Source organism: Panicum virgatum, chromosome 5N (assembly GCF_016808335.1).
Source record: "Panicum virgatum strain AP13 chromosome 5N, P.virgatum_v5, whole genome shotgun sequence".
Classification (NCBI taxonomy): domain Eukaryota; kingdom Viridiplantae; phylum Streptophyta; class Magnoliopsida; order Poales; family Poaceae; genus Panicum; species Panicum virgatum.
This window is the reverse complement of record NC_053149.1, coordinates 70,309,085-70,321,212: the sequence shown is the minus strand read 5'-3', so window position 1 is coordinate 70,321,212 and position 12,128 is coordinate 70,309,085. Positions and strand designations below refer to the sequence as shown.

The window sequence follows — 12,128 nt, the reverse complement described above, 5'->3', positions numbered from 1 at the left end:
TGACGGCCGTGTCAGGCGATGATGTTAGCGTCCGTTGCCACTTGCCATCCGAGTCCTCCTCCCAGCAACCATCCTTTCTGGAACCGTCCCTGAGTGAGAACACAGACCACCGGCAGGCACATCGCCGTAAGATTCACGCATGAATCAAAAGTTACCGAAAGCACACCGTTACCTGATCATAGCTGGAGGGAGAGCCTCAACCAACCAAAGACGACCCAAACAAGAATCAAACACCGACCAGACAAGGCGCCGACCATGAATTGGTCTCGGCACATGGACGAACCCATAGCCCTGTAGGCACGCGGCTGTGCATATGGTCCGTAGCTGCAATCTTTATGTTACCCTGTCGACTTCCACTCAAACAAAGCAGAGGCAACAAGAGACATCACATAGTCCAAGCGACTGAGTAACAGATATTTATATGCCACCTCATTCCATGAGTAATCCCATGTCGTACGATCTGGTGACCACATAAGACTACTCTAAACAGGACGTGAAACCATGCTAATACCTTTCTTAGCAGTGACTACATTACATCCTCTGAAACTCCCGGTGTTCGATGGCACCATTTTGCTTCAGAACATGAAAGCCTTGCAATTGAATAACTAAGGCCCTAAGGGTGCTAGTGAGCTATACACAAAAGCTGGAAACCAGATCACTACGATGGCGGTATGAAACTAGTTACGAATATTTCGTCCATCGCCACAGAAAAGCTCAAAGATGTTTCGGCTTGCTCCTGCATTTACCTTCTTGCTCTTGTTTTTCAACATCTCCTCTTGTGCATGGGTATCACCATCCTACAACATTGTAAATGAAATTTTGAGTTCATAGAAATGAGCGGAAGTATTTTGCGATAAACAGCACTGGAACACAAAGAATAAGAAACGTAGTACAGTGAATCAGTGATTTGTTCTTAGTATGAGTAACTGTTCTGATTGTAAATGAAAACAAAGAAAAAGAACAGAGAGGACCTACAAGTGTGGAGTATGCCTGTGCCAGAAAGAAAGGAGTTGGATATAGCTCTATAACAGCTAGTGCAGCTTCTTCGGTTACTTGCGGCACCTGCATCGCATGCACAATCGATTATGATACTTTTCCATTCCACTAAATGAACCAGCTGGATAACTTTCATGATGGGGGCAAATATTGCCCAGTTACCTGCATAAGTTGAAGGGCAAATATGTCGCTCACTGTTGTTTTCTCAAGATCACAGCACTTCCTCTTAAACTCATCATAGGTTGGGCAAACACGAGAAGTTTTAGCATAAGTTGAGAAGTTTGTATCATAGTATTCAATTATTGAACGTGTAAGATGGCCATATCTCCTCTGAGTATCAGCAAACCCACTGGTTCTCTGAACATCAAATCCATCGAGAATCTCAGTGGTGAAACAGCTGAAAATAAATGCCAGGGAGCAATTAAAAAGCCGTGCATCTAGCACTTCACTTTGGTAGTTAACAAGTATAGACATTCACATATAAGTGAAAAAAATAACAATAAGATGTCAACAATGGGACAAATGTACTAGTGTTCAGCATCACACTATGACTTTAGCAGTAAACATACGCTGTTTTAATCCTCTCTGGTGCGTCTGGGTGGTTTGGATCACCTTCAACAAGATAAATCAGCTTCCTTAGCCCGCATCTCTACAAAGATGCAAGAAATGAAAGTACCACATGATGTCGTGACTAAAATAAACAAAATAACTTGGTAATTCCTGCAAGTCCATTAACATGAGCAGACATTTGCTGTGAAAAAGATTAGCAGTCTATAGACTCACACTTATAATCACCATACCGGCATACCCTTTATCATATCATTGCCAGATGAGATAATTTATGATTTTAAGCTCACAAAGTTTAAAAATAACCTCCGTAAAGGTTAGATTAGGGCCACATTGGACTGGGCAATAGCATTTGACACGTGCAAAGATGTGACTCCTCGTAGTGATGCACTCGTTGTTAATTCAACATTTCTTTATGTTCAGAATACATGACACTATAGTCTCTGAATGACTGATGACTGCTACAGTTGCCTCCAAGATCATGACAGCAAACACATATATGATTTAAACATCAATCTATTTGCAGCATTATTCACTGATGAATATAGCAACACATTTTATTCCCAAGCAAGCTGGGGTAGGCTAGAGATGAAGTCCAACATGAGCAACCAGCAAAAAGGAAAAAGTAATGTTAAAAAATTAAAAAGGCTATAAGGATAGTAATATTTTTTTGTGTGGGGGGGTGGTGGTGGGGGGTCTACAGCCTAATGAGTTTGCCACAACAACCCATCAGGATTATCACAAGAAACAATCCGAAGCATGTAATATTTTACAGTCTAAGCAGAAAGTACAAAGAAGGAAGAGGGAAGTGAATGTTCAAGGCTTATAAGAACAGCTGAAGCAAGTGAAAGTTCAGAAGGTACCTTGAGCCTTAATTTCTGATCTCGGTATCTGTTGTCTGCAATTGAGCCATCTAAATCCAAAACCTCTTTCCTTTCAACAATGAAATCAAGAACATACTCTGTGTGATCTTTCCTATGACGAGCAATCCAAATACCATCTCCCACAGGTAACTTTCTAATCTGGATGACAAGGTTCAAACTGAGAAATCAAAACCATTTTCTCTGGCAAATTACATAAACAGATTAATCAAGCATTACACCTTACCTTTTTATGTTGGAAAAGAAAAACAAAGATATATCAGACAGGATATATTATGGACGTTCATAAGTTAAAATCCAATGGGTTGCAATGCATAAGGAAGGAAGCACTGTAGGCTGAAAGCATCAGAGCAATTGGGACAGTCAAAAACTCAACCAAGTGATCCTATTATTTCTGTCAAATTTTCCTATATTTTATGCCATTTGTCTTTTTCCAGCCTTTTCAATGATTCTATTTTTAGTCAAATGTTAGTTGTTTCTCAGAATTTTTTTCAATTGTCAAAGATCATTGAAATTGATGAAACTTGGATTCAAATGGCACATGTTTTAAACATGCTATGTAGTAGAGGAATAAATGTAAGGGGAGGAAAATATAGTGGAAAATGAAATAACGTCTCAGTTTAGTGTCCCTAAATTAGTATGACTATTTCCCTACTTTCATGTCTATGGCAGAGAGAAATTAGGATATGATGAAGACCGTGCATAACTCTGATTCCTACCAACCTCTACAGGTACTTGGATCTGTGAACGAATGTTATCAGCAACTTTTCTTGAACGACCCCTGCACAAAAAGGTAAAAAACATGAGAACCCAATTCCATGCACAGCAAATACACTGAATAGAAACCAAATCAACGAGACATCCAAAAAATGTTTTGCAGCCATAATAGTGTTGGCATATGGATAAAGATTACCGAAAAAGGAATAAAAAATTACAATTTTATACCTAATAGTCTATGAACCTATGGAAGCCAAGTCACATATCAGAGTTGTGTGCAGAAATAGTAGAGTAAATCACACCAGTCAAACCAACAAAACTTGTGTCACGATTATAAACATTGCATAAGGTAACCTTCCATGTGATAATTTGAATTACTTTTGAAAAATATGCAGCAATGGCCACTTTTCTCTTAGTATTACGCATCGGGTGAGATATCACACCTGACGATCAAAGATAGCTACAAGTCTATACAATAGTAGATACAGTTTTTCTTCGTGAGTAGGAAATGATGATACAAACCCGAATTTTTCACGATCATCCAATATGAACACAACTTCATAAACTTCAAGAAAGTTTCTATTGGATTGACGAGGTGGCATAGCTAGTATAGGTTCGTCTGTGAAAGCAATATCATTGTCCAGCATATTGAATTTAGCAGGGCCCTGCTGGTAGAAGAAAAAAAAATAGTATGTTTCAATAGAAATATTTTTTTTAAAAAAAGATATGCTGAGAAAGTTTTTGCATCAAAAGTCGAGCATACCATTCTACTAGAAAATTGCAGCTCAAATATTCCTTGGGATGATAGAGGAGAAACAGAAACTGGGTAATCTGGCTGTCCACAATCTGTAGTTGGTCCCTTGCCTGCAAAGAAATGTAGGAATAAGCTTTTTTAGGGCTATGTAGGAATCAGCTGAGAACTATCTAAAGCAAGCATAGTGATATCAAGAAAACAGAACTGCATGTTTTCAATTTTGGTGGCCACCCCTTTCAGTAAATTCTTTAGAACTGGAATGCAGAGGAACAAAAATGCAAACATAGTTCTATGAGTATATGCAATATTAACAGAAATCAGTCAACACCTTTGAGAAGAATGTTTTTTCTATAAGGTTCTTCTGAATCTGAATCGCAGCAAATGATTCCTTCATCACTGTAATTCTGCACATGATAAGAGAAACCATGAGTTTTTTTTTCTCGAACACGTAGGAGAGCTGCGTATCATTGCATTAATAGAAGAAGAAAAGAGTCATACATAGACCCGAACACACCCCACACCCCCCCAAAAAACGTAGGAACTAATCACCCGTCACACTAGCTACAGCGATCAACATAGGAGCGAGTAAACTGAACCCCTCCCTCTCCCTGGACAGAGAGCAAGGAAAGGCCCCTAGCTCCTGCTAAGCTCCACTGTATCATGGAAATGTATCAGTAAGTTGAACAAATACCAGCTGAAATTATGCAATATTTTTAATATTATATTTAAACAACAAGCGTGAGTAAATCTCCAATATAATAGTATTATAGGAATGTATTGCAAGTAACAGAAGCTCCTTACAAATTGGAAATCTTTTGATCGAGTATAGGAATAGCTCTTTGGCAAAAAGAATTTAAACAATTGAAGTTACTTTTCCTTGTCACATTATCATTGAACCTACAAATATTCTGGTGGAGCTTGTGAGTATGCAGAGTTAATCGACTATATAAAAGGCTATACAGTTTGAACAAACGCATAATATTAAGCCTTGCTCTGCTATTGAAGTTTAAAAACTGAAAAGCACTTTTATTTGTGTCAGGCCAGGAGCCAAGACTGAATACTGTAAATATAAAATTGGGAAACATCATAAAGGTAGCAACTCAATAAGACATCAAAGGACACCATTATGTCTTTCATCATACCTAAACGTCGAGGCTATCTTAACATTGTTAGCATGGGGGAAAATACTGTTAGAAAAGGGCAGGCCTTACAGTAGTTTGATCTTGACTTGCAGCAGATGCATTGTGAGCATTGGTTATCGTTAAAGGCCCTGCAGAATCATCTAATCCAGACCGTGAAAGGCACTCACGAGCAGTGCTTTCCCCTTCTCCAGATAACAAATACCTACAAAATTCACCAAGCCAACGCCAAGCTATGCTTAACATCTCAAAAGAATGTTGATGCTTGATGATTAAAAAAACAGAGGATACATGACATACAAATTGAATAAACTACAAGAGAGAATTCTCCTGCTGTTGCCCAGGATGAAATGAAATGAAGAAAAGATCAGCGCACCAGAGGGAGATGACTAAAAGATCAAGATAGGCGACATGGGATCCACTTTGTGTGACTAAAAAGATGTAGGTCTCAAAATCATGCTGGATATGCACAAGGTTATTAAACACATGTTGCACAACCATATTGTGGGCTCTACAGGTGTAAAGGGCTACGGAATAGGTTAATCGACCTCTTTTATCTCTATCTCAATAGAACTATGAAATGGAGTAATTAACCTTAACAAAAATCTTCCTGTAACATTTCAGGAGATTAGAGAATATTAGGCAGCCTGAAGTACATGATAAAATCAAACAGCAAACAGCAAATATATCTGCTAGCATACAAAATCACTTTACTTTGTTAACATACCAAGTTTTCTCACAACAAACAATAAAAAATGCAGGCGTATTGATGTGATAATTTCTAGCCCTCTGGTGGCTTCCTAAACATTGTTTTAACAGTGGGAACATTCTGACGATATCCATCAATCCTTCAGCCCATCCAATCATCAAATTATCCTTTCAGAAACCTCTTCTTAAGAAAATGTTACTATTTGTAGAGACCAGACATACACCGACAACACGTAGTTAGAACAAGTTCTTAGTTCTGGGGCCTGTTTTTCTTCTACAGCATCTCTTCAATCATGAGGGTCCATGTGCAATCTTTTGTATAGGCAAGTATTTGTCTTGCCAAAGAAAAAAAATGCAGAATAGGTGCACAGAGCCCACAGCATTGCTCCATCAATGACAACAGTTAAACATTTGTAACTGCAGTTTCTAAACTCAACGAGTCTTCATCAAAGAAAAAAAAAGGCCATATGTTAACACAGACATGGAAGATGAAACTAGTGCATTACTCTGCTGGACTACGCCTCTTGATGACAAGTCCTTTGGACATCAATGTCTTCATGCAGCTCCAGCCAGTATACCAGTCCTTCCCAAAACTCTGTTTTGCTTTACTTTTATTCGGACTGCTCAAAATAGCAGCTAGTTAATAATGCACTAAAAATAGCAGGTGCTATCTATGACAGCATGAATTTACTTCAAAACAGTACCCAATCGCGTCTCGTGACAGACCGCTGGCTTCGGCAGCATCAATAAGCTCTTGTTTCATCATAAATTCTTTCCCTCTAATCTTTGCCCTGTACAGAAAATCGATTGTTATATGATCTATTCCAGAAACTTAGGTATCTTTCTCCTGATTCCTATGACTTGACATCATTATTTGGTTTGTGAAAAATATATTTTTTCTTTCATGGGTAAAAAAGGTCAAATATTAAAATATATCCAAGACTAATCATACCTATGGAGTGTGATCAATATTGCATAAGCAGCAGTGTTCTTCCTTGGCAAATAACACTTTGGTCCTCTTGTTTTCTTTCCTGTAAGAATGAACAATATTCTTCAAACTTCACAGAAGAACATGAATGGATAGCCTAAAAGAGGAGGATTTTAAAGGACATATAGTCAACTATATAAACACTTACACCCTATCCTGCGACATTACCTTTTACGGAAGACAAATCCTGACTGGAGTCTGCAAAGAATCCTTCCATATGCCTTGAGAGCCACTGACCGACACCCCTGACAACAATTGATAGAACACAGCATAGATTAATACTTTAATATGCAATGCTACATTGAAAATGCCGTATGATACAGCACAAGTTCAAAGTATAGTGCTAATGTAGCATAAGGGAAAAATCAAGCATTGCAGACCTATATGATTATATATAACATTAACTTGCAAAAAGCCAAAAACTTCAACCTTATTAGAAAATGGAGACCTACAAATCGACTATGTTTACTGGGGGAAATCAAATCCCAATGTACAATACAAATTGCAGCCTAACGAAGATTACAGTGTTTTTGAACATTGCAAATGCAAGTATGTGACATTACATCCCAAGATGTGAAAATGACCAGCGAGTTCCTGGGATGTTGGAAGGCAAAATTTGCCCAGAGACACCGTTAAAAGCATGACTTTGCCAAAGACCACTAAAAAATTACATCCCTGCCGAGAGACACTGTAAAATCAGTTGCATTGGCTGGAAGACACCGGAACTAATATTATAATCAACTTAATTGGGAAGTGATATCAGAATCAGCTGCAGAAGGAGGAACTGGAAGAAGAACCACAAAATGCACAAGATGCAAACAGCTTGGACATATGGCAAAAACATGCAATGAATACGTATATGATTCTGATGCCCCACCACCTGCTCCTCCAAAGCCAAAGAAAAAGCGAGGAAAGAAAAGTGTCACTGTAGTACCATCTAGTGTTGTTGCCCCGCTGCAAGAACAACCATCACGTGCTGATCCATTGTGAGCTTTTTTAACTCAATCTTTTGTGAGTTTTTTACAATCCTTACATGTATCTTACATATCTAAATAACTCGCAGCGCTACACCAACTAGAGCCATCAGTTGTGCTTCTACACCAAGCCCTGTGACAAGAAGGTAGACCTGTAATTTGAATTTGAATATTCGTCTTTCTTCTCAAATCTGCAATTTCACATCTTTCTATCTTCGTGCAGCATGTCAAGGAGGTTGTTGGAACTAGAGCCATCTACACCAACTAGAGCAATCGCTACAGTTTCTACACCGAGCCCTATGACAAGGAGGTATAACTCTTCCACCCTTTATGCATTTCTATTTCTTATGTCTACTGTGTTGATATGCTTTTATATCCACTTGCAGCCGCAAAAGGATACTAGAACTTGAAGACATCATAGAGCCAGTTGCTTCTCAAACCACATCTCCAGTTGCTATTGAGAAGGGAAAGGCAAAAAAATTGAAGGTTGTCAGGTCCAGGAAAAATTAGAGTGTGCTGAAAAAACATGAAGGCAATATTTTGGAGCACTATAGCTCAAATTATGTTATTTTCTATTGCTGCACTTGCTAGGGAAATGTGGCTGAAACATGTGATGTACTTGCTGCCAAATGTGGCTGAAACCATGTCATTTTGTATTGCTGAATCTGATACTTAAATATCGATGAACCATGTATTTTCTATTGTTGGATATGCTCCCGTTGCAGCTAATAGATCTATTTGAAGGGCAGGGGTATTCTTGTCCAGATTTATATGTATTGTGACTTGTTTGAGGTGAAATTGTTATTATATGAGCCATAGTGTCTTTCAACAAAGGGATATGTATTTGTAATGGCTTTGAGCAAAGACAAACATTTTTAGTGGTTTTCAGCAAAGTCACGCTTCTAACGGTGTCCTATGGCAAATTTTGCCATGTTGGAAACAACCAGAACCAGGATGAGTCCCCAATTCAGATTAGCAAAATGAGCACCACTGCATGCCAAAACTACAAAGCGAGTCATGCAACTTACAGTATTCAAGTGCTAGAACGGGGGGTGAGCCCCTGATTTGATTAGCTAAATGAATGCGCCAGCATGGCAAAATTACAAAGTAGATCAGAGGTCTTACAGTATCCACTATTAGGCGCCAGAAACAACTTAAAACAAACGTTCTCTATCTAATTCCAGTTCGAAATGAAGCATCCTCACCAACACAAGGCATCCACTCAGCACGAACAAAATCAAACAAACCCTTTGCCTCAATGCAGAATTTCACACCCATTGACTGGGAAGCGGTGTGAGGGGACACGAGCAGAGAAAGCAAACGTACTTGACCTTCGAGAAGTCCCTCAGCGTCCTGATGGGCTCCTTAGCGGCGCAGAGGCTCCGGTTGGCCTTGGCGATCGTGAGGTAGTTGTTCTCCGAGAGCCCGTCCGGCTCCTGCATCATAGCCCTCCACTTCTCCAGGAAGAATCGAGATAGCGCCTCGTTCTCCGGGTGCTGCACCTTGAGCTGCTTCGGCACCGGCAGCGCCGGCTTCGGCTGCTTTGGCGCCGGCGGCCGCATCGGCGAGGATTTGGGGCTCGGGGTGGAAGGGGATCGCGGGATTGGGGATCAGGGGTGACGCAGCGCCGGAGGCCGCATCAGCGAAGGTTTGAGGCTTGGGGTGGAAGGGGATCGCCGGATCGAGAATTGGGTGTGAGGCTAGGGTTTAGGGTTTCGGAGTGGGGACTGGGGAGGAGGAAGAGCCCGCCATTGAGTGGTTTCGAAGGGATTTTTGCGGTCGGGTGCTTTGAAATTGAAAGTTTTTTTTTTTGAGAAAAGAAATTGAAAGTTATGCGAGCTCGAGGGATGATGACCCTAACAACTTCACTCCTCTAATCGTTGCAAAGCCGGCCTGTTTTAAGCCCAATATAGAGCAGGCCTACTACTTGGGCTCAGGTCGTACTTAAAGCCCAATGTAAGCTCAAATGCCTGTTTACTTCTTCCACGCTCAGAATAAAAAGACAAGATGTCTGCTGCCTAGCGCTTTGATTATTATTATAGGATGCCCTAAAACAAATATTAATATAGGATCGATTGACGGACAGAACAAAAAATTACTCGAGTAACGTTTAGGAATTCCGATTATTAATGACAAAATACACCAGTGCCCAGCCTCCAGTACAGTCAGTAATTTCTACAGATCTGATACAGAACATTTCATCATATAATATGATTCATATTATCCAAAAGCCTAATTTAACGTTGTGGCAGCACGGCAGAGGTTTCACCAGAGATGACCAAATCTCATCTTATTCAGTTGATTTCCATGCAAATAAAAAACAACGGAAGAGATAACATGGTACATCGTATAATCCAAACACTGAGCAATATATATGCTCCACATGATTACATCTTGGACAACCTGGGGGGCACAGCACAGAGGTACTCTAAACCAGAGGCACGCCGCCTCCTGCGCGCGTCCACCTCCTGCAACCCCAAAGCACATCCGCACGTCGCGGCGACGCGCCGCCCGCGCGCAACCGCGCCAAGGGCGGCCAGGAGAGCCGTGCACCCTCGGCGGAGGCCGGCGCCGAGTCTCTTCTCGCCGGGCAGCCCCCCTTCTCCTCCTCCGCCGCGCGGGAGCAGCCCACAACGCACACAGCACCACGCCGCCACCACCGCACCACCTCCTCGGCGCCGAGGCCCACCGCGTCGCCAATGGCATAAGGCGGCCGCCCTCGCCGTGCACCTCCGCGCGCACCCCAGCACCCGCGCCGCCGCGTAGATCCGGCCCTGGGGGCGCCGGATCCGGTCCCCAGGATGCCGGATCCGCCACCCTGGGTCGCCGCCGCCGCCCAACAAATCCAGCGCCGGCGCGCCGAAATCCGGGGGCGAGCGCACCCCGGAAGAAGGGAGAAGCACCGCTGCCGCCTTCCTAACAGGCACACAGGCTTCCGGTGCCCTGCTTCGGCGGCGGCAAGGTGGAGAGGAGGCCTAGAGGGTGGCGGCGGCGGTGGGGCTGGGGCGCCGCCCGAGTCGCCCCGAGTTGTGCCTTTTAAACCTCTTCTGCCACTAAGTTCAAAAGAAATTGACGAAGACGAGCACAAGTCGAGCATAATTCAGTTGTTCAGGTTTTGTTATAGACTTTATAATAAATCACTCTACTAGTTCAAGTCTTCGAGTAAAGTATAGATTTATTGACTAGTTATATGAGTTTATTTTTTCTTGATGACAAAGCTGCCTCATCGATCACACTGAAACCGGATCATGTTAATTTGGGAAGGTGATCGGGTAGACAGGCTGCATGTCCGGGTAGAGAAGAGCCCAAAGTTTTTCTCCGTTCGATCCCCCGGCTTCTGGTTCTCGTTGAACATGGCGAACACGTACGTCTCCAGCACCCCGGGCCTCTTGGGCGTGCCCCGCCGGACGTGGTCGATGGCGGCCTGGTTGTACCTGCGCGCGTTGTCCACGGACCACGGTCGCCGCGAACCCGCCGGACGGTCACCCGGTCTCCGACACGACGACCCTGACGTTCGGCGCCCCGGCTTTCTCCAGCGCCGCGTAGATGGCGTCCACCATGGCGTCCAACAGGTTCGTGTACGTCAGCCCGGTGCCGCTGTCCCTCACGGTGGTGCCCGGCCGGAACGCCGCGTAGCTGAGGCTGATGTCGCGCGGGTTGTCCCTGTGGGCGAAGTAGGGGTACACGTTCGCCAGCAGCGGCGCGCCGGTGTCGGCCAGGAACCGCGCGACGGCCACCATGTGCCGCTGCACGTCGTGGCTGAAGACGCCGCGCGACGGGGGCAGGTAGGAGTCGGCGATCACGTCCATTCTGACCGCCGTGGACACCTTGATGCTGCTGGAGAGGCCGGCCGCCACGAGGGCGGCGTGCACGTTCCGCATGGCCGGGAGGACGACGAGCGCCGCGTCGCCGGCGGGGACCTCGTTGCCGACGGCGATGTACCGGATGAGGACGTCCGGGTAGTAGGCCCGCACGTTGTCGTGGACTCAGACGATGGCGGCGGCGCCGCTGTTGGCGAGGGCGCGGACCGCGCCGACGCCGTCCACGCCGAGGATGAGGCCGATGCCGCTGCCGCGCATGGCGGCGAGGGTCTCCTGGTCCGGCCGGAAGATGCGCATGGCGTGGATGTTGCGGGACTTGTAGAGCTGCACCACTTCCGCACGCGATGGCAGGTTGTCGCCCGTGACGCCGTAGCAGACACCGTGCGCGCCTGTATGCGGCCCGCCCAAGACGGATCGGATCGGATCGGATCAACAAGTAAGCTTCTTCTTTTTTTCTTAGCTTGATCAACAGATGGTGAATAAAAAAGGGACGAAAACCCACAGTACCTCCCATTTTGCAGTTGCACAGAGATCGATGGAGATGCAATGTGCTAGCATTAGCTTGTTGCACGTATAGCAAGGG

At 43.9% G+C, this 12,128-nt stretch overlaps 1 protein-coding gene, 1 long non-coding RNA gene and 1 pseudogene across 5 annotated transcripts in view; 1 reads left to right on the top strand and 2 right to left on the bottom strand.

Annotated features, from left to right (window-relative positions):
- Positions 1–390: 390 nt before the first annotated feature.
- Positions 391–9,390, bottom strand: LOC120673698 (crossover junction endonuclease MUS81-like). Of its 3 annotated transcripts, none has more exons than XM_039954668.1 (15): positions 9,051–9,390; positions 6,919–6,995; positions 6,715–6,793; positions 6,467–6,553; positions 6,269–6,382; positions 5,127–5,259; positions 4,244–4,319; positions 3,925–4,025; positions 3,684–3,829; positions 3,168–3,225; positions 2,427–2,585; positions 1,566–1,645; positions 1,159–1,393; positions 972–1,062; positions 391–797 (listed from the first exon to the last, which is right to left on the bottom strand). In XM_039954668.1, exons 1-15 carry the CDS (start codon positions 9,284–9,286, stop codon positions 790–792), a joined length of 1,680 nt encoding a protein of 559 aa, XP_039810602.1. In that variant the 5' UTR covers positions 9,287–9,390; the 3' UTR covers positions 391–789. The 3 variants fall into 3 exon arrangements, with proteins under 3 accessions (XP_039810602.1, XP_039810600.1, XP_039810601.1); XM_039954666.1 differs by having other exon boundaries at positions 976–1,062; XM_039954667.1 differs by having other exon boundaries at positions 976–1,062; positions 3,684–3,826.
- LOC120673699 lies at positions 7,735–8,233 on the top strand. The gene is made up of 2 exons (XR_005674753.1): positions 7,735–8,034; positions 8,111–8,233. It is a non-coding gene; the product is annotated as an uncharacterized LOC120673699 (long non-coding RNA).
- A 1,585-nt stretch (positions 9,391–10,975) lies between the features above and the next one.
- LOC120672029 overlaps positions 10,976–12,128 on the bottom strand; it is a 96,594-nt pseudogene continuing 95,441 nt past the window's right edge. The window contains exon 4 of the transcript XR_005673938.1: positions 10,976–11,934. The product of XR_005673938.1 is annotated as an uncharacterized LOC120672029 (transcript). The remainder of the gene's footprint in view (positions 11,935–12,128) is intronic.